This window comes from Apteryx rowi, unplaced genomic scaffold, assembly GCF_003343035.1.
Source record: "Apteryx rowi isolate R43461 unplaced genomic scaffold, aptRow1 scaffold_5, whole genome shotgun sequence".
NCBI classification, from domain to species: domain Eukaryota; kingdom Metazoa; phylum Chordata; class Aves; order Apterygiformes; family Apterygidae; genus Apteryx; species Apteryx rowi.
In genome coordinates, this window is record NW_020450760.1 from 7,809,024 (window position 1) to 7,831,830 (window position 22,807).

Here is a 22,807-nt window from a genome sequence, read left to right on the forward strand (position 1 = left end):
AAAGGGGATTTGGATAGGCAGCTCCATGCTCCATGGCAAGAAAATTCAAACTGAATATTACAATTATTTTCTTATGAAATGAATAGAGCAAAAAATAGGAAATCATCATGATGCTATTGTACAAATCCTGTATCTCAGATACATGCACTTCTGCTCATTCATCTCAAAGGCAGATGTAGTAGCACTAAGTAAGACATAAAGAAGGTGAACAGTAATAATGAGTGACAAAGGATGGGTTCCATACAAGCAAACTGAATAGGACATTCCTGCTTGGAAAAGAGATGATTGAAGGCAGATACGGCAGATGTCTATAAAATCAGTGGTGTGAAGATGACGATTTGTTGTTTCTCAGAAATGCAGAAGCTGTGTAGTAATTTGAGACAAACAAAAGGAAACACTTTTTTACATGCTGCCTAATTGAATTGCTGAACTCATTGCTGCAGGATGCTTTAGAAAACAAAAATTATAGACAAGACTAAAAATGGATTAGACAAATATATGGGGGATATGTCCATCGTTTGCTGTTGAATACAGTGGTCCAAATGCTTTAACAACTAACTGTCAGAAATAAGGACCAATCTGTATTATCCTGTTTCTTATATTCTTTCCTTGAACAGTCACAACTGGTCACTGTACAGATTGCTGGAATAAATGGACCTTTAGTTTGACCAGAGTGGCAGTTCCTATGATCTTGTGACAGACACTTTTTCTTTGAGTGTGTTCAGTGTCATGCTGAGGCAACATCAGTTGAGCAATATGAGAAGTTCAGTATAAAAATAACACCCTTTTCAAAGTATTCTTTCCATTTGTATCTACCATCCCTCTCCACTGTGATAGGCATTGCCAGTAGCTAAAAATACAAGCCCATAAATAACATCAGTGCCAATTATGTGTCACAGTGATCTGCCTGTACCATACTTGTCCACATCATTTCTGTCGATCAGTTTTACCAGCTCATAATTCACAACTGCTTTCCTCAAGTGCTCTGTTAAAAGTATGGCATTGCCACATAAACTGAAAACTAACAAAATTAGGCTTTGTTAGATTAAAAGTAAAACTGTGAATTCTTCAGAACACCTCACTAAGCACATTCTGGAATGAGTTCCTTCCTAACTAAAGAGGGATCACTTTAAATGGTCTCCTGATCATTACTGTGGGAACATAATATAGGGATAAAGCCAACTTTGAAATGAGCAGTTCCAAGATACACTGATTAAAACCAGCCCCTTTATCTCCTTGCACTAGGTTAGCAGGCAGGAGGAGCAAACTTTGCAATGCTGATATATCTACCAGTATAAATAAGATATTTACTACATTCCTTTAAATGGTAATGTTTGTTTTGGGAGTGCTAATTTATTTTCACAATGTAAATATCTACAGGGTAAATCTTCAATAGCTGTGATTATCCCAGAAGCATCATGTATTTGTGAAACATCAGCATTTATTATAACACTGAAGACTGGCTGCTTATATGGGAAATCAATTCATTACATTTCTCCAGTTCCAGTAACTGCTGAACTGTGGCTACAGAAAGCTCCAAAAGATGAAAATGGTTTTCTTATCCTGAAACAACTGCCGGTAAGAAAGCTAAGCAGCCATTAGGTGAATGTTGAAGAATTGGTATAGAAAAGGAAGGACTTCCTACTTTGTGCATTCGTTTTCACAGGAAAACCAAAAGCATGTGTGCTTGTTTAAAGTGAAGAAGTGAATGTCAACAAGGGCCTACCAATTTGTATAGCAGGAATGCATTGTGTAGAAATAAGTTAATGTGCAAAATCAGCCATCACATTTGAAAAAAATGCATGAAATGATTCGATTTTTTGAAGTGTGTTAAAATATGCCTTTAGCTATTTAAGTTGAATAAATTAAAGTACTACTTTCCCTGTAACCCCATGAACCTTTAACGCTTTTATTTTTTAGTAGAGTGTTTTGAGAAAGAAGAAATTTTTCTTGGGAGCCCTAAGTTCTTCCGCTATGAAAGATCTGAACTGAGATAGCTGGAGGCAAGAGACAGCACAGTTCTCAGTTATGATACCATTCACTATACTACTATTAGAAAAGAACCACTTAACTGTCATTCTATAAACATCTCCTGTTTAAATAGCTGAACATTTCATCTCCTACCAAGTTTTTTTTTAATTATGTGAAATGCATGGTCTTGAGTTTAAACTATTATAAAACTGCATAATATGTGCTGTGATTAAAACGCAAGTGATTAACAGAATTTGTCTCATATTAAACTTGTATTTTAGATTTGGTTGCCTAAATAAAATAACTTCATTCTGTATTTGGATCATGGAAAGGAATGTCAGATAGGTGTTTATATGTGTTCCAATATGAACATTCAGACATATACTCTGTTCATCTCTTTTATTTAAACTTAAGCCAAGCCTGTAAAAGTCTTTATTTGTGTAACAGATGCACTGAACATCCTTAGGTTTCAGTCACAGTGGGCTGAAAGCAACTAATCTCCTTTGAACATAGTTTCTGAGCAGCGAAGAGAGTAGAGATGAAAGATCATCTGAAGGTCCTGAGGCTAAAGGACTCAGTCAAGAAATCATGGCCAAATATTGAATCACATAATTCATATGAGTAATAAGACATCTGTTAGCTCACTTGTCACTGCTGAGGCAATGGTTAAAAATGAAAAAAACCAATAATCTGTTTTCTCTGAAGGAGTACCTGGGAACTAAAATGTTAAATATGGATAAATGAATTGCTTTGTTTTGTATCCTTTGGTTTTCATACCTTCCACATTACTTCTGCTTTATTATCCTGACATTGAGAGTAGCTTCTTATCATCCTTTCTACACAGTGAATGTGTATTTAATCTGTGTCCCTCTGTCTTTTGGTGCCTTTATATGCAGGTAAACTACAGACCTCCATCTGTACATGGAATAGCTATTCCAGTCAGTGATAACTTTTATAATGCAGATCCCAGCAAACCAAGAATGAGAAACTATTTTAAGACTTCAAAAGTAAGTCTTCTGTAATCATTTCACTGATGCAGAACATATATTAAAGCTATGAATTCTTTTACCATTATATATTTCACACTCAGTAGTGTTTGTTTTTCTATCACTTACTTTAAATAATCAGTGTTTCGAAAAGCAGACTGTACAGACAGGACATTTCAGTGGTGTGCTTGCTGTAGCCTATTTCCTTTCAGTGTAGACCTTTTGGTTACATACTACTGGAGGATACATATCTTTATAGAAGGCTCTGAAGGATGGGATGGTATAAACTTATGAATATTATATTAACAGAGAGGATGGATAATGGAAAAGAATAAGACCTGAAACATAAAATCAAGTAACTTCAGTGTAAACTTTTAAGTCCTAGTCATTAATGAGGAAAGGACCTGTGCCAGAGTTTCCACTCTAAATCTATTCTCATCACTACTGCCAGAATTACTGATAAGATGTCATGAGTTAAAATAGAAAGGCAAGAGAGAATATCTTTCAACCTAGCACTTCCCCTCTGAAAACGCTGTTGTTAAAATAGGTGGCACAGTGTGCTAGTCATGATCATTCTGAGATTGTAAGACATACAGGGAAAAATAGCTTTTTCATTAAGTTTTCCAAGTCGGAACTTTTAAACAGATCCATTGCTTTCTGTGTTGATAAACACAAGAAATTAACACAGAGATGACACTATACCAAAAAGTGGTAGAAGTTTTGTGGTGCCCCTGTGAAGGTACTAGTTTTTTTGAAATCATACCTACCTCTCCATGTTCCCAGCTTTTGCCTACACTATAAAAGATTTTTAAACTTTAAAGACATCCTCTTTACAGGCACTCCTAGCAACTAAGCATAGGTCCACTTTCTGCTTGTCCCAGAAAAGGGAAATGACAATTAGATGGCTTGTCACCATATTTTGAGTCTAAAGAAATAGGACCTTTGGCAATTAAATAAGCTGAGGCTGACCACAGGAAATCTCAGGTAGGCAGCTGGGTAATTCAGGCAGGACTGGCTTTAGGCATAAGTACAGAAAGCAGTGTCTTAGGCCAGAGACTCATGGGGGCAACACAGCAGTTTCCTCAAGAACCATCTCCCCAGACAGCTCCCTTAGGAACAGCTGACTCTGGTCCCACTGCTTATGCCTTGGCCTCAGTATGCATTTGCCTTTATTCCTGTTTCCATGCTGCTGAAGGGAAAGGCCATGCACGTAGAGGTCCTCTCCTCAGCAGTGAAAAGTGGGAAACTGGCAATACAGGTTTGTATTTCCCCTTGCCTTCCTTTCTCCCTAAATTATGACGGTACCTTAGTTTGAGCAAGAGGAGTTGCATCAGTGCAGGGCTGGTCTTTTTGATTTCCAAAGAGTCCAAAGAATGTCAAACGCGATTCACTTTTTTTCCCTAATGGAACAATTTTCCACTGGAAAATGCTTTCTTGTCAAAGCAAAGAATATTGTCCACAATTTGACAGAAAATTACCAAAATTTTAAAAGGTCAGAGTTTTGGGGTGTTGTAATATTAATGGAAATGATATAGCACACATGAAATTTTTAAATCCTGACAAAATTAAGGTTTGTAAGGTTGAAAAACTTTTTTGGAATATCAGATTCTTTGAAGAATCCCAAGATTTCAATATTTTTCTTGACTAGAAATGAAACCCAGTTCCAGAATCTTGACATTTCCTGTGGGACAGAAATGCTAGATTTTGGCCTGTTCCAGTATCTGACTTGTGACAAATATCATATTTACATTTCAAACTCCCCTACACCATACATGGATAGTTGCACTTGTTTACTCATATCTTCTTCTATAAAGTCTCGTTTTCAGAATTCAGGCAAGAAACTGAGCTAAAATCAGATTTCATGGCCTTTCCACAGGCTTCTGGATTCTACAAGAAGTGTGCTAACAAGTCATCTAGAGCTGAATGCAACTGTACCTTGGCTGAGAAAATGTCTTCACTTTCAGCTTTCTCAGACTGTACAGAGAAGGTAAGAGATAAAATAGAAGTACAGAAATTATTTTCTTTAAGCTAAATTCTGGGACATGGCCAGATGCCCAAACAGTATTTGAGTAAAAATTGCTCAAAGAAAAATATGCTACAGTTGGACTGTAAAGGAGACATTCCAAATCACCATTACACATCTTGAAGGCTTAATGAACATCTAAAAGAACCAGAACAGTTTTTTCCTTTGAATATAGCCATGTAACAACAAATGACTTACATTTCAGGTTCTAAGAATGAGCTATCCAGTTACAAAGCTTCCAATCCATTTCAACCTTAAGCATTCAAGTTCTATTAAAAATCTGTCATTTCCTTATTTTGTCACAATTACCGAAGTCAACCAAAGGACAAACTGGGAAGTCAGAGGTAAGGACATTTTTCAAATTTAAATTATAGAACGGCTTTGACCCAACTGAGTCCATGGCAAAACTCAGTGATTTCAGTGAAACCAGGAATATAATCATGATCCTTAAATATCATTCAGATGTTCAGGGCAAGAATCCAGATTTCATATGCATCTACTTTGTGCTAGGTTCAAGGAGTCCCGATCTTTACTGGGTGCTGCTATAATTTCAGTATAAAATAATTGCAATCTTAGAAAATATTATCCACGCTAGGAACCAGAATGTCATGAAAAAAATACCATTGTGCTGACACCTAATGTTTCTAAAATAATTAATGTACTGAGTGAATAAAGGGAAAAAAAACTATTATTTATTTAGGGGCATATATTTTAATAGAATACCTAGAACCTGTTAGGAGTTGCCTAAACTGGTAGCCCAACAGAGGCAAGGTAGCTGCACCCCATATCCCCAGATCTGGCCAGTAGCAAGGCTAAGCATGTATTCCCTATAGACACACACGCACACATACACACACACACTATATAAATATAAATATTTTTATATATGTATTTATATATACATACATGGCAGGCCAAACGGATCTACAGACAGAAAACACATAGCACTTATGCAAACATGAAGAGCATGAATGGCATGATCTTGCCCCCCGCCTCTAGCTCTCTAGAGAAGGGAATGTAGGTGGGAATCGAGGTGTGTAGGGCCTCACAAGTGTAGAGTTTAGTCCTAGAATAGGGGCATGGTAAAGCAGAGATTCCAAGTAAGCAATGGGTACGAGCAGAATGGCAGGTGAGGACATAACCTAAGCACAAGTCATTTGGCTGTGCTGAAATGAATCAGGAAAAACGCAGTGAAGTTAGAAAGGGGGAGCTTCCATGAGTGACGGAGGGAAATGACCACGACTGGGTCCATGGTTTCCTAGGTGAGTTGCAAGGGGTTTAGTGTGGGTCCATGTGATATATAAAAGGTAACAGGAAAACATAAATTACAATCCCAATGAGTTGGGATTATGAGAAGTGAGAGGCACAGAGGAAATCAGGAAGAGATCAAGGCAGCAGCTTTACAGACTGGAATTAGTCCTGTTTGCCTTTATCTCTCGTTGCCCTAGAATTCTCTCAGGCCTCTAAAGCACTCAGGGATTCTTAGGTGATCAGGGCTCTGGGACAGCAGTGTCTCCAGGTTCAGCGGGCCCCAACAAATGCCTATTTGCAACAGGCAATGCTACTGGCCCCATACACATGCATTAATCTGAAAGGCTGTGGTAAGACATATTTGAAATACTAGAGAATGTCTTGAAATCAGTAAGCCTCAAACACCTATTGAGGCTAATAAAAATCAGAAAACCCTCAAAGTCCAATTTGCAACAACTGGAACTACAGAGAAAATCAGACCCACAGATTTTCCATGTGCTGCTGCAAGAATGTGAAGAATGTGTCTGGCACCTCCTGCTGCTGTTTATACATTATATTTGCCAAATGAGAGAGGGTTTAGTTTGTTTATCCAGCTCACCCTCCAATCCTGGACTCCCTACAGCATGACCCCACACAGCTTTCTTGGCATCCTGAGCCAGCTTCTGACCTCAAGATATGCCCATGGCTACTGAAAGGTCTGGGCAGGACCGACAGTTGCCTGCAAGGAATTTGGACTTGTTCTGTAGCAGGTCTCAGTCTGTCCAGCACTCATGATGCTAGACCAGATTTGAGTTGGACCTCATCAATGATGACTGAGGTATGGACCTTCCCTGGCATATTGGATCTTGTGAAGATTTACTTTATGTATTTGGACAATCTTTCACTATCATAGCTAGCTCTACTGCTATCTTTCAGTGGGCATACAGCTCACCCTACATCAGCTACAAAATATTTATCTTTACAGTTCTGAGCTCTCCAGTACAGACATCTCATTTTATTCTTTATGAAACAATACGCTTTTTAATCTTGTGGGCATAGAAGACATTCATAGAAATGGAACCTCATAAAACTTTATTTTATGAGGATAAAAAATTATCCCTATTAATCTTTCCTCTATAACACTCAAGAAACTCAAGGATAAGCAAGTGATCACCACTGTATTAGAGACAGGATTCCAAGCAACCCCAAACAACTCTGGCAGTGGTGAATGTGTTCTGTCACCTAATGGGAGGGGGTGCTCAGTGCCTCATGGAAAGCAGGTAGAAAAAAGGACTAAACTAATGCTTTTTCTCTCTCTATCTGTGAGAGCCAAAAGCTATAGTGCATTTAATACCTCTGGAGAAAAGAAAAAATTGGAAATATTCTTGAAATGATTTTTTTTTATTTTACAGGTATCAATGAAACATCAGGCATATTAAAAATAAGATTCTATTTAACAAAAAAGCTCCGCACTACTGTGTATAGTCCAGATTCTCTGATCTTAAACTTATATGTAAGTTTTATCATTTCAAATTAAAATAAATATTATGAACAGAAATGGGTAGAAGCTACAGTTCTAGAACTGAACACCATATACCTTTGAGGCAGTTTTGGTATGAACTGAAACATCTTTTCTTTGTAAAACATGTATCCAACCACACATTTATAATTTGGGCCTATTTCTAGATGGGGTGAATTGGGGTTTATATTTTGTGCACATGCTTCATGTTATCTTTAAAGGTACTGGTCCCAGAGATAAGGAAGATAACTTTTGAGGAGTTTTTCATATACAACACTTTTGAATTAGTTATTTTATACCTCTTATTAAAAATCTTGCCTTTTCTAACTAACCAGTCTGTTCTATACACAGTCACCTAGATGTTCTCCCTTGGAAATGTGACTGTGTGTGACTATATCTGACATTTAGGTTTTGGAAGGATAAGTATACCTTATCTGAATGCATTGATCAATGCTAGTTATTTTGAAACCCTTAAAAAGCCTGTCAGGAAACCGTCTTTTCCTAATGCACTGCCTTATGGGAATTGTAGTCTGGTCCTTTATCATCTGTTTTGAGCCAGCCTAAAGGGAGAACTGCATCTAGGGCAAGGTAATGCAGACCTGCTACCCGAATGAGGAAAACGCACTTTTCTTTTGATCTGACTCAAAAAGAAACCTTTCTTATCAATCAAGAAGAAACCAAATATGTAGAGAAAAGAGTGGTCTACCTTTTGGTTTTCTTGATAGCCTTCATCAGACCTTTTGGGAGCAAAGAATGCAAAAAATAGCCACTACTGCACAAAATTGTTAGTCAGCTGGTGGACCCTATTTAAATCTCGCTTGATTGCTTTTAAGAACAGCATAGTTATGTTCCTTCCTAGCTTTACTTTTGCTTAATTTTATCTTCAAAATTAGGCAGTCCTCATGGCACCAACTGAAAATGATGTCAAATTGTTTCTGCCCAGCAAAGCCAACATTTTGTTTAAACGTTTTTTTCTGGAAACAAAAAGCCATCAATGATGATGATGATTTCTTTTAATAGGGATCTGAGCTTTTCCATTTCAAGGTATCAACTGTTCCTGGAGTTTCCCACTGTAACTTATCTGATGAATTTCAGGTACCATAAACAGACAATACTTATAATGATTTAATATTTAATAATTTAACATTTAATAATAACAATCATAGCATTTCATATGAAAAACAAATGAATTATATCAAAAGCTTCACTTGCACAAGTCCAGCTTGACCTCTTTTGTTGAACAGGGTGCTGATCACATATTTGGCCATCTGCAGAATCAGTTTTTCTCAAATATTGCATTATAGTTTTCTAAACATGGTAGGCTGAATCCTTTTTGATCAAATTCAAACTCATTCTAGACTGACCCTGCCAGTCGTACAGAGATCTGGACCCCCTGCAGCTCTGGCCTCATCCCAGTTATCAGCAGGGGCACTGCACATTAACTTCCACTTGGTCTCCAGCCCTCTGCCTACCTGCAAAGAAGTTACTAGTAAAAGGTACTGCTGGCCTGTGACCCTTGTGACCCTGCAGAGATTCATGTGCCTAGGCTCTTCATCAGCACATATAATTCATTAAGATGGTGTTTATTGATAAAATAGAACACAGAATATATAGTACTTTCTAGCCAGAAGTGCTTTAAAAAGGTTATTATCATTATCTTTCTTTTTCAGTTGGAAAATGGTAACACACAAAGACCCAAACCGGGGTTTTAGGGCCTCATGCTTCTACATTTTATTAAAAAAATAGAGGTAGATATAGCCCTTAGCCCAAAATACCTGTAATCAAGGAAAACACATAAAAGGCAGAATAAGGTTGAAATGTATATAATTCTAGGTCAACTTTTTATTTACAAAATATAGCTCCCAAGTTGCCATAACACAATTGATACCTACTACATAAAAACATCTTTCCTGATATTCCATCACTGAAATTGCTTTCCTGTGGTGACCATCCACCTCCTACCTTGCAATCTAGCCATTATTAAAGCAATGACAAAATTTCTGCTGAGCTCAAAGACTGCTTGCTCCAAGAGAAAAAGACCATTTTCTTCTACCTCTGTGCTGAGAACAATTTATTTATATTAGAAATAATAAATTGGAAGAATTACAACTTTGTTACAGAATTTTAGTAATAAAACTGAATAAACAGTAACAGATATTTTAAACGTTTTCTGTTTCAGATTTATGTTGATGATGCTCCACTGGCCTTTCCAGGACAGTATCTTACTAGTGCATTAACAGCTTTATTAATAGGGAGCATTATCTTTGTGGCATTTCTTATACAACTGTATGATATAAACATATGGGATGAAGTAAAACATAAATTTGGACAATTCAACAAAGTATCACCATCACAAACTTCAAATACTGCAACTGCTACTTCTGCCTAGGTGCAGGAGCAATGTTTCTGAATTAGGTACCGGGAGATATCCAAGAGGAAAAGATTTCTTTCACTGCACATTTATTGAATTTGTTACAGATGTTTCATGTAATTTTAAAAGTAGCTTCTGATTTGATAATGATATATTACTAATCTTCTAAGATTTATATTTTTACATATATAACTTCTCTATTAGAATTTAAGTTATCATTTCCAAAGTTTTTTTGAAATCTCCAGAAAATGTATGTTCACAAGATCTTTTGTTATGAAGATTTCAGAAAATCTAAAGAATTCTTTTCTCACCTTATTATTTGTAGTCAGTACTAAACATAAGTAAACAGCTAGAACCGAGGTATACTGCTATTCTTATAGATTCTCTTATGATTATTTTCTCAGACAACTTCCAATACTCATGAAAACTGTAAAATTGCATAAATAAAGCCTTCGTGATAATTAATTTAGACAATTGTGAGTGAATATTTAATAACTGTTAAGTAATTTCTATAAAGTAGTGATGAGCTGCAGTGATGATTAATAAAATCATGTGCACTTCTAATTACACTGGCTACATTCATTCTGGTTTTGGTAGCGATATCCATGTGTGCATTTAAATTCCAAGTCCTATTGGCATGCATCAGTGACAGGCACATTGTAGAGGCCTTAGGGCCCTCTGGCATGTATCACTGTGTTCACACTAAACTTCAACAGTAGCTCACCGGGGTGTGAAAGCTGCCATACACTCTTTGTACCTCACCACTACAGACCTTGCTAGCATGCACACCGTTCCCAACCTTCTTCCTCCTGCACATCTGCTGATAATCCTCACATGCCACTGATGCCTTTGCCGGTTAGTCACAAAAGGTCTCTCTCTAGGAGATCTGCTTTGAGGCCATCCATATTCCCTACAAGGGAGCCTGCTAGTAGACTAGTACACTGTTAATCCTTAACATCAGGGAAATTGTAGCTAACCCAGATGGCAGGCTGCCTAATGCCTTTTTTCATGATTATGGATGGGATAAGGCCAGGCCCAGTAAACCCTGCATCATCTGGTTTCCTGTCTATAAACCATGTTTGGGCAGAGACCCATGACCATATCAACAGCAAGAAATATCATTTGCTTATTCTGCACCTTCTCAACAACCACAGAAGCTTCATGGATACCATGACCAGGTACACTGAATTTATGATGCATATATGTTTGAAAGTCCACTTTCCTTGAATGGAGATAGGCCAGCTGAAAGTCTGCATGGGCTTTATGGGAGAACTGGACAAGCTCTCAGAAGAACAAGTACAATCTAGCACCCTTTTCAGGGTACTAGAGAGAAATATGTGTAGCAGCAGAGTACCCACTTATGCTGTAATTGATTCTACATATCCACAGCAGAATGAACCATGTGAAGATGGCATACTCTAATGGCTAGGCTGGACTTCAGCATCCATGTCACCTTGCAGCAGAGTGTTCCGTCACTTCCTTCAATGAGGTGCAAAGAAAGACCTACTTTTGTTTGTTTTGACCGTGCCACCCACTAGCTGGACCTCTTGCTCCTCAGTTCTTATATTGGAAAAGACAGTAAACAACTAACTCTTGCTGACTTTCTTCATGCCATTCAAGATGCTATAGATACCTACCACATCCTATCTCAGTCATCTCTACTTTAAGCTCAAGAATGCCAGCTTACTTTCATCCATTGTACGGAAGTCATTTCCTGGCTTTTAATCATCCTAATTGCCTTTTTCTGAAGCTCTTCCAGTTTTACTCTGTTCTTCATCTTCTTGAACTGAAGAAATACTAATTCTCAATGCAGTGCAATATGACCTGTGCCATCTCTGTGACTACAGTTTTAAGTTGCTCTTAGGAAATGTTTCTTTTTTCAGAACTGTGACTCTGTGCAGGGTTCCTGCAAATATTCACCAATATCTGAGTTTTATCTTGTGTAAATGACCTCTGAGTACCCTTGGTGGTGGCAGAATGTGAGCCAAAAGGGTTGTCTCATAGACAGAGATGGCTTTTTGTAATGGGATGCCAAAAGTAGAGCACTGGGTGGAGGGTTGGAATGAGGTGCCTGGCAAAAGCCAGGATGTGTCTAGAGGGCTATAAGCAAGCAGAGGAATCAGATCTGGCATCCACAACAAGGAGGGGTGACAGTCAAGACAGCACTAGCTTCTCACCATTGCTTGATTTTCCTTAGAACGGGAGCCATCGGCATGAGCCAGAATGGAGCTGGCTTACAGACAGTATGGAAAATCAGGGTGCCAGGGTGGAAACATACAGTCAGGAGAATTTCAGTGTGACTATTTAGGTATGTCCATTCCAAAACAGTTTGGCATGGTATTTCTAGGTACAAAGTGAAGATAGGAGAAAAAGTTCTTGATTTTGCATTTTGTCTGCTTTAGCTTCACTTTTGGCTAGAGAAGAGATGCCATGTGAAGACAGTAGGCATTGCCCTCTTTAAATGCCTAGCCTATGTTATTGCAGAGCTCACCCACAGATCCAGATTACAGAGCCTGGATGTCAAGTTCTCACCTCTGCTTGGGACTACATGTGCAAAATGTAAGATACCAGAGCATACTTAGATAATCAGTAAAGTCATCTCTTGAGTAGTTGGATGTTCCTGCTATTCACATTACCTAGTCACAACTTGTACCACAGTTGTTCCTGCTCTGTGCAAGTCTTGAATTACTTGCATTTTTAAGGCCACCATTGTCATGAACGCTAAAGTGACTCATAACTTTTAAAACAGAAAAAAATAAGCCCACATTTGAGTTGCTGTCAGTACAATGGCTGATTCTAAAACACTTCCTTCAGAAAGCTCATCTAAATTTCTTGGGGGGGGGGGGGTTTCCAGAACATTTTTTAAGGTTTCTGGTATTTTATTACTTTTGCTTACAAAAGTATTGTTAGGTTTACCAGCTTTCATCCAGGAACTTGACCATTTCTACTTTAAACTTTTGACTGGGACTCAACACAGAAGTTTCTACAAATTTTCTCAGATCCAGTACAGTCCCAATTGATTGCTCTAATAGGTAGCAACCTACTAACAGTTTGTGTATATGGATGGGGCTGGGTGAGTGAGTGTTTATCTGTCTACATCCATGTGCCTCTGTCTTGCTCTGACTCGGACAATGTCCCTTCTCCTCCCCTTTTGGTCCTTCCTCCTTTTGGCTCCAAATCTGCCTGTACATTTCATATTAACATAAAATGGAAACAGCTTTTACAGTTCCCACTCTCATCCCAGGATGAGCCTGAGGTAATAAGGGAGTTATTGTAAATAAGAGACTATGGCCTCAGTTACTAATTTTTGGTTTTTAGGTAATGAGGTAGATACATAATAGGAAATAGGTGACAGCGTTTTCCCTGCTTGATATCTGGTGGACTTTCAAAGATTTTAGAAATGAGATTATGATCTGGGTCTCATACTTCCTGCCTCTCTATCCTCCACTTTCTCAAGGACAACCAACTGCATGGGTCTAAGAGAAGCCTGTTGCAGTCTGAGTTACAGATTAAGTACTGGAAAACTTCTACAAGAAGTAAAAAAGGATACATGAGAGCAAAAACTAGCAATAGGTAGTCTGTCATAAGAAAAGGAATAAAGTATGCAATTATATCTTACTAACCAATTTTAGAAACACAGCGGACAAGCACAGTAATAAATGTAACAAATACCAATATGCATTGTGTAGGGACAGCTAGCATAATTCAGACCTTTCAGAGTTCCCTTCTCAGAAAAAGGGGAAATTTTGGTATCGAATGAATAAATGACTCAGATATGCCCTCTGCATCCAACGGCTTCAGCAGTGCATTGAAATTCTTCACTCTTGGATGATGATGATGAGGCCTACATATTTAGATAAAATGAGGCATTTTCAGAGAGGCATGCCTGAATCCAAAACAAATACAGCCTTTGCATGACTATGCAGTCGCGCAGATTTCTCAATAGGAAGACTAGGGGTTTTCCAGCACTGTGAGAATAAGATAACAAATGGTTGAAAGAAAAGAGATGACCTTTCTGTTGAGGGGGTTCATACGCACTCTACGTAGGAGGAAGAGTCACAGAATTTTAACTGCTGACATATATTGGTTCAGGTTTGTGGTTCAGGTATAAAAACAGGGCTACTGTTTCTGGGGGATCTGTGGCAGGATGTGAAAACTGAGCAGCAGCATCTGAGACATGATTCATAGGGTATGTCTGCAAAACTGTGCATACAGCAGGAATTTGAGATGCTGAAGTGAGCTAGCCCTTGATCTGCAAAAAAAAAAGTTATTGGGGGGGTCCTTTCTGCCCCATTTCAATTTGTCAAAATCTTTTAGCAATGAGGACACCAGAATTATAAAACATTGCATTAAAGCTATATTTCTTTCACAGCTAAATTTCTTCCATAAAGCTAAATTCTTCCACAGCTTGCTGGCTTACAATACACCCGAAAGGTATTAGACCTTTTAGACACAGCATCATGTAAGAAGTTTGTATTGAATTGCTTGTTCGCTACACAGCCCAGCTTCTTTCAGAGGTGCTTTAATTTTTATTCCCATAGGGGTTGTCACGTATTGTGCTATATCTGAATGGTCCCACTTAAGAGGTCTAAGTTAGAACACAACCAGGACATCCCCAGCTGACGGCCCTGCCTCTCTCTCTGGATATCTGTGCTGCTCATCCATCAGCTCTTCAATCAACAGCTCTTCGATCTGAGTTTACAGCTCAGAGTTTTAAGGTAAAGTGTCACTGTTTGCCTTAAAAATGCTGTTACAATCTGGGAGGCACTTCATGAGCTCAAAGACATTTATACAGCCAGAATAAGACAGAAGCAGCTGCCTGTAACCTTCGCAGATGTCCCAGGCTAAGCCTTCCCCTCTCGTCAGCCAGGGCCTTCAATAAACGAACCAGGCTGTTCCTGACCACTCTGTCCTCAGCAATATTTATAACTCTTCCAGTCTCTCACTGTCATACACAATTTTTTATTCAGAGATTTTATATGGACTTTCTAATTATTACTACAAATCCTAAATAGCATCAGTCCTGCTCTTGATTTCTGCACAATTATCTGGAGTCACCTCCACTGAATGATACTTGTTCTGAGACAGGACCTGACCCATGTGGCGTGGGCTTTCTTGATAGCATACAATGCCAACTTTTCAGAAAAATACCTGAGAACTATCCAAGTATATTATATCTGCACCATTACCCTTACAAGCAATTTTGTAATCTAACAAGAAATTAAACAATTTTGAAAGTCCTTTTTCCACAGAGCCACACCAGCTGCTGTTGCTATAGTCTAATCTTATAATTCTTTATTGTGTGTCAGTATTTATTGTTTGTCTGTGATTGATGTCAGATAAATCAGCCCATTATTATCTATCTGTTCCATCTTGTCCTATTTTAATTCTTACAAAGTGTTAGTCTTCATGTCTGGCAGAATTTCCACAATATGTTCAGCTTTTTTAAAAATTAACATGTTTTCACATCTCCTGAGATTGCATATGCAAACTTCTTTAGGACTCCCAAGTTCAAGTTTTTTAGGACTTGCATATTTTAAAATGTTTATCTCTAATGCAAGTTGTTTAGTACCCTTCTTAGTAATGAACAGGAAGGCACTTAGTCATCTTCATATGATACAAACACATCACACATTCTTTCCAATAATAGAAAAAAAAATTAAACAGTTCTACTTTTTGTATCAGTACAAAAAAAAATTTAATAGTGATATAATAGGCCTGTGATACTACTAAGATTTAGAAAAATTGAGCTGTTCCTAAAACTATCAGCCATGCATATTCTGATGTCCTCATTCATTTTTCTATGCTTTATAGCTTTATTTACACTGATGGCTAGATTTGTCTTTTTTCTACTTGTTGTATATATTTATTTCTAAAACTGCTGCGTTCACTTTCCCACTGCACTAGAAATGTATTTTTCTGAATTTGCCATCTTTCTTAATGATAAAATCCTGACTTATATCCTGCTTAATTTCTTCTTTTCAGACACCCCTGCTTTGATAAAATTTTTCTATATAATTTTTCTTCTCAGTCACTCATTTTCCACAGCTTTTTTGGATATAAGCCCTCTAGACATAGCCAGTTCCCTGTGCATGTATAGAGTATGGATTTTAACCTTGTTTTCGCATACTGAATATAGCCATATCAAAATCAGGCAAGCACAGGCTTTGATTCTAGTAACTATTTCATCTTTATCATAATAAAGTCTGAAATTGTTAATTTCTCTAATATGAATTTTTTGTCAGAAAATCATTAGCTATGTTTTTAGGAGCTCTAATAATGCTTTAGTGCATAGCTCCTAGATATATGACTAGAGTTCCTCCTAACAATGTAATTTTCTTTCCCAAATTACAAGCAGATATTGAAGAAAAAAAGTCATCTTGTTCTTTAGTTTTGACAACTGTGCAGAAGGCCCTCAGTAGTAAACCCCTTCTAGGCTTTATTTGTTCACATATTGATCCATATGCATTTACATATCTATGGATATGAAAAGTTTTAAAACCGTGTTCAATACTCCACTTCCTTATTTATTACTTAGTTCCCAGTGGCCCAAAACCACCGCCAGGACAAGGTCCTCGGTTATTTTCAGGAACTAAGTGAGCCTAACCTTTTCGCTCAGTTAAGGATGACCTCTCAAACTGGGAGAATCCCTGAAGATATTTCCTTTGGGACACACATTCCTTTGTACCTCTGGAAATGGAGAAGAGAAGGAACTGAAATGTTAAGTAGCAAATTTTGTGTTCTAAATCATGACTCTGAGAAAAAAAACAGAGTGTCTTCTTCTTTGGCATCTGCTTTCCATCATGGGAGGAGGCCCTCAATGCCCAACCTTTCTTCTGGTGTCACTGCGGTGGAAACTTTTGAAAAAAATGAAACCCCACACCAAATACAATCAGAATTGGGATAAAACCTGACCAGTGGGCACTACTGTAGGACTGAGCATTATTCAGACTGCTATTAAAATAATACAAAGACAATTAAGAAAAGCTGAACCCAAAATATGCACAAAGCTAACCTTCTATGCAAAGTAAAATCTGATTGAACTTTTTTTGAATTCACCAAAAAAAACCCAAAGAACCAAACCCACAGTGAACTATAGTGTATTGTTAATCCCATGGCCACAAGAGTGTTCAATTAGTAAATGAGGGCAACTGTCCTGCGAGGTTTCTCTAGGTGACATCGGCCTTATTTTGAAGTCACAAAAATCCATCTCCAGAATTGCCCGGAATAAACACCTAAAGGGCACATCCCCACGTCTGTCCCCCCAGGGGCTTCACAGTCCCCAAAATGAAGATGCTGAGTGCCTTCTTGTGTGCGTGCTGCCGCAGGGCCTCCCTTCACCAGGGCCCATAGCCCACAGCTCTCAGAAAACCAAGTCTTTGCAAGCCATTAAGTACATTAGCCAAGGACACCATACTACGAACGACTGCATGCAGTACCCTTTCTGCTATGCTAGCCATGCCTGACCAATACGCTTGAAGATATTTGTAACAAGCCTTAAGACATCACAGTCAGGCCTAAGAGCAGAAGCCAAATAAATGGCCTCATCTGAGCGCATCTGGAAACTGGGTATCAGCTGTGTAGCTGACCACTGTCTTCTGAGTGGGACAAGTAAAATATCAGATGTTATAAGAGGAAAAACATAAAAAACATATGATGTTAAAACGTAAGAGGCAGGAGTGCAGACTGGAGGTTCCCTCATGGTGTGCAACTAACTCTCAGGTGAACCTTGTAGTTTGTGGTTTTGGCTCAGACCAGCCCCAACATAACTCACTTTGATAAACAAATACCAAATACTTCGAAAAATGAATCGATCGAAGTACATAAATTGCAGTGAGCTCCCATGCACATAGCACATCTAATATTCTGAAATGGACTCTAGTGCAGCGATATGCCTGTGGGGTCCAAAACGCACTAGCGTTTTTGCGTGTTTTTTTTAATTGTGATCCACCCTTAAAAGGGAAATCTGTCAAACATATGTTCAGATGTTGGCAGCAGCGGCAAAAGCAGAGACTCAACAGCTTCTGTTTGTTCTTGCGATTGTTAGATCCTCGCTGTCTGTGGAAACCCGACAGCCGCTCGACCAGAAGCTGTTTAACTTTCGGATCACTCAGCAGCGTGCGACGGGGGAAGGAAAAAACACACACACACACACACACCGCTTTTGCAACAGCACTGGCCCACGCAACGAAACAGCAGCGATAACCCGAGGGGCTGCCCCGGGGGCTTCCCCCGCCCGCGCGCGGGAGCCGCCGCGCTGCGGCCGCCCCGTGACTGCGGGACGGCCCCACGGCGCCCCCGGCCGCGCRGGGCCACGCGCGCGCTGGCGGCAGTGTTGCGCGGCGCCGGGGCGCGGCAGGGGCGCCCGCGGCGGGTGCCACGCGTGGGCGCGGGGGGCCGCCGGGCGCGGCGGCGCTGCTGGCCCTTTAAGCGCTGGCGGGCGGCCCGTGCCGCCGCTGGCTGGGAGACCCCGCGCCTCCAGTGAGAGGTGAAACCAAGATGGCGGCCGCGCAGTGACTGAGGCGGAGACGGAGGTGGTAGGAGCCGGACTGGACGGACCGCGCCGCACCGCTGCCGCTCGCCCCTTCGGCAGGGCAGAGCGCCCGGCTGCCGGCCGCGCCGCGGAGTGCCTGGAGCGCAGCCACGCCGCGGGGCGCGCGGAGGGGCCGCGACCGAGCCGCCGCAGCAGCACCGGCAGGAGGAGGAGGAGGAGGAAGAAGAAGAATATGGCGGCGGAGTCGGGCTGGGAGTGATCCGCCGCCTGCGACGGGAGCCCATGGGGGAGACGGGGCGCTGAGCCCGGCCGCGCGCTTCGTCCCGCCGCGGGACAGGCGGTGCCCGCCGGCCCCGCGCGAGCCCCGCCGGGCGCGGAGGGCGGCTCCTGGGAGCCCGCGCGGGCGGACGCCGAGCCAGGGGCGCCAGGCCTGGGCAGCTGCCGCACAATAGAGCCGAGCGCGGGCCGGGGCGAGCGGCGCCGCCGCCGCCTGCCTCCCCCTCGCCTGCCCGCTGCCGCCGCCGGCCTCGCTCCTGCCTGCCGCGCCGAGCCCCGCGCCGGGGCCCCGGCCGCCCCCTGCCTCGCCCGCGCCTGTCACCGCGGGCCGCCCGCCCGCCCGCCGCCGCCCGTGCCATCTGCTGTCCCCCGCCGCTTCCAGCCCTGCGGATCCACTTCTACTCCAGGATCGCTCCCCGGCCACCGCTCCTGCCTGCCCTTCGCCCCGCGGAGAGCCTCTCCGCGGCTCCCCGGCCTAGGCTTGGTCGCCTTTTGTGCAGCACCCAACTGCCCGCGGAGCAGCCCGCCTTTCGCCGCCTCGCCCCCTTTCCTGCCCCCCGTCCATCCCCTCGGTTACTGCCGATAATGAGGAGCCTGCTGGAGCACTGAAGAGGAGCGAGAAGAGCTCGCCCGGCGTGCCCGTGTGGGGCTGCTCCCCTCCTTCCCGCTCCCCTCCTGGGAGGGGGGCCGAGCGCCCCGCCAGCCTCCTGCTGCTTCAGGCCTTGCAAGCCAGGGTGGTGGCTGTGGTGTGGCGAGCGGCAGGATGACGGACACCCGGCGGAGGGTGAAGGTGTACACGCTAAATGAGGACCGCCAGTGGGACGATCGAGGCACAGGGCATGTGTCCTCCTGCTACGTGGAGAGGCTGAAGGGCATGTCCCTGCTAGTCAGGGCAGAGAGCGATGGTAAGTAAGTGTGTATGTGTGAAGTTGTTCGAGCCTTTCCTCGTCCTGCTCAAAAAAGGAGCTGGGGTTGGCGTTATGTGTCTCTTGCCTTAACGTTTTGCTGCATGATTAAAATGTAATTCCTGAAAGCAAGTAGGCATCAGCCATAGTTCATTCTTGTTAGGCCAAGAGAAAGAAATGAAAGATTGCCATCAAATGCAAACATTGTAGTAGGCACTTGGTTCATAGCAGATGCACAGTGCTGCACACCAAATATATTCAAGTCTCGTTGCAAGTCTTGTACCCAATCTGCTCCAGACCCAAAACTGATCGTTGTGAATGCTTCCTTAGACGTTTCTGGAAGCAATCCCCTCGTGAAAGGAGTTGCTTAAAACTTAGACCACTTTTAGAGTGATTAAAAAAAAAAAGTCATTGGGTAGTTGGATGGCTAACATCCTTTTTTCTTTTCTTTTTTTTCCCCCTTATTTTCTTTGGTAGTAAGATTGTACAGGACACTAACAGCTAACAGTAATTATCAATGTGCAGTTGTAGTAGTAAGGACAGTACAATGGACAGAATAGCATTTTCAGAGATGCTTTATTTTTTTTCTTGAAACAGTATTTCTCAGTCCTTCAGCAGTTTTAGATCTGCCTTTAAATAAACTTCAAATGATGCATTATCAACTTCCTTCACATTTTTGACAAAACCTACTACAGTTTAAGCAGTAGTATTGTCTACCCAAATAGCTACATGTTTGGACTAGTCTTGATTATTGGATGAGCGAGTTCTTGACAGCTGTGGTCAGAACAGATTTTAAACAGTGTATCTTGCAATACCTAGTGTGATTTTACTAGTAAAGTCTGTCAATGCATGACTTAGTCCTTCATTAAATATATAACCACTCTATCTAGTGACTTATAGATCTAGTCGTGGCTTGTGCCTGACAATAGACCTTTTGATTTTTTTTGTTGTTGTTGTTTGGCTTTTTCATTATAGAAAGTAGGATGGAAAGCAGCTCTAGAATCATTAATTCTCGCTGTCTGAGAAAGTTCTGACAAACTGTACAGCAGTTTCTACAGTAAAGAAATCATAAGCTGATATGGAGGAATCAAATTTGCATCTGAGCAGGATTTTGATAATTGAGCTTCTGATAAGCTTGAATCTCAGGACTTTGTAGTTTGTTAATTATTCTTTAAAGTCTTAAATTAGTACTTGTTTTTTAGTTTTCTTTTACTAAAGAAGTTGTGTTCTTTATTTTGGTTTGACCAACTTCCTAGTGTAAGACAAAACATTCAAAATGGAATTAGACTTAGTTTAATTTCAACATGAGTGAGGGAGGTTAAAAAGAGGAGGAAGGTCATCACTAAACTTTTAAGCTAATCTTGTGTTCCAGTATAGTTTACTATGGAGACAGGCCTTGCTGTCTGCATGGCTCCTGTGCTCAGGAGACTCTCTTAGCTAGTGTTTAAAAACTGTCATGTTCTGTTTTTATATTCTAATCAAGTTTCCGATTTTTTTAATATAAGAAAGCAAAAGTACTGCAGTCGGTAACTTGGTTGTCAAGAAATTGTCCATCCAAACTAAAATACAGTTTTAGTGACTTTCAGTGGGATATGTGTGTTTAAAACTGATTTGAACCTGAGTTGGACTGTTGTGGCCAGCTTGCTTATTGTAAATGAAGTTCTGTAAAAAAGAAAATATAAACTGGTATAAGTGATCTCAGAACAAACCTGAACTCATTACTTTGTGCTCAAACACTAAAATAATCAAGCAGAAGGTGCTCAAACTTAATAACAGCAGCTAATACACAGAAGTATACTTGATAGGATACACACATTAGACTTTTCTCAAACAGCATATACTTCAACAGTATTGAATAATATACAGAGTTAAAAGTTCTTAATTTAGTAGGTAGTATCAGTCCTGGGCAAATGTGCACTCTATTAATAGGCATAGTTTTTCTAACTTGCTTGTATAAACACCTCCTAAAATTTGATTTATATTTTGTTTACTCTGTGTTAATTGTTTTGTAAGCTAATTTTGAAGGCAGATGCAGTCATTTATAAATGTAGGCAAATGATTTGAAAAAAGATGATGCCAGACTTGTGTTTTAGATGCTATGCAATTTGTTGTATTCCGTAGCTCTTTCTTTTTTTCTCCTAAATGAAATAGTTGACTATCATTTTCCTGGTTACCAAAGCATACTAGTACTAGGAACCTGACCAATATATCACTTGCTTCAGTGTTCCCATTTGGTTCTTGCATTTTCTTTGTCGGTTCCTCCTCTTTCCACAACAACAGTTCTTCCTTCCTCCTTTTCTAAACTAGCTTTTCCTAGAGTTTGAACTGAGATTCATCCTGTGCTTATTGGCCTGTTCTTATTGATTTACTCCAGGAAGCTGACTGAAAACTTCGGGAACTGCCTGGAGTTTGGGGGCTCTTGTTTCCTGAGTGGAGGAAGTCATGGGGGATGTTCGTAGTAGTTCCCATCTGTGTATTGGAAATTCCCACTCCTGTTAAAGGGCCGGTTCAGCTGTGCACAGAGCAGCAGCAGGACTGTTACCGTTTGTTTGGCTTACTGTGTAGACTGGCACATAGTTCTGTCTTTTTTAATTGCCAAGCTGTAACTTGCTGTGGTGCAGTGGCAGCTTTACAAGCAGTTGAGTTTATATGGTAGGGTTGGGGTGTTTAGATAAGGAAGCTGGGATCATTCTTCCAAGTCCAAGGTGAGCTATCATCTGGATTGAGAGCAATTAAAAAAAAAAGAGTGCTCCAACACCTCTTATGCTGTTCTTATCTCTAGGTTGGTGGGGGTTTGTTTTTTGGTTTTTTTTTAAACACATGCTTAAAATGAAATAATTTAGAGCTAATGAGTGATTTGTGTTGGTATCTGGTATGCCTTTAATGCTCCCTGGCACTAAGCTTTGAGTCAATGCAGGGAATTTGGAGTGATCTATTATCATAGAGAAATATCTTAAAACTGTTTTCAGATCAGATATATTATGTTTTGAAGTAGAGGGACTTGCATTTTCTACACTTAAATGGCTCTTTTT

At 40.6% G+C, this 22,807-nt stretch overlaps 2 protein-coding genes across 3 annotated transcripts in view; both read left to right on the forward strand.

Annotated features, from left to right (window-relative positions):
* CATSPERB (cation channel sperm associated auxiliary subunit beta) overlaps positions 1 to 10,118 on the forward strand; it is a 45,959-nt gene extending 35,841 nt beyond the window's left edge. The window contains exons 13-19 of the mRNA XM_026079457.1: positions 1,381 to 1,578; positions 2,868 to 2,978; positions 4,834 to 4,944; positions 5,186 to 5,324; positions 7,623 to 7,723; positions 8,750 to 8,824; positions 9,909 to 10,118. Coding sequence (XP_025935242.1) covers positions 1,381 to 1,578; positions 2,868 to 2,978; positions 4,834 to 4,944; positions 5,186 to 5,324; positions 7,623 to 7,723; positions 8,750 to 8,824; positions 9,909 to 10,118 — 945 coding nt within the window. The remainder of the gene's footprint in view (positions 1 to 1,380; positions 1,579 to 2,867; positions 2,979 to 4,833; positions 4,945 to 5,185; positions 5,325 to 7,622; positions 7,724 to 8,749; positions 8,825 to 9,908) is intronic.
* Positions 10,119 to 19,174: 9,056 nt separating this feature from the next.
* Positions 19,175 to 22,807, forward strand: part of PPP4R3A (protein phosphatase 4 regulatory subunit 3A) — a 45,110-nt gene continuing 41,477 nt past the window's right edge. Inside the window, exon 1 of one of the 2 annotated variants that reach the window (XM_026079326.1) lies at positions 19,175 to 19,775. In XM_026079326.1, coding sequence (XP_025935111.1) covers positions 19,634 to 19,775 — 142 coding nt within the window. In that variant the 5' untranslated portion in view covers positions 19,175 to 19,633. The remainder of the gene's footprint in view (positions 19,776 to 22,807) is intronic. The other variant, XM_026079327.1, reaches the window with a different exon arrangement.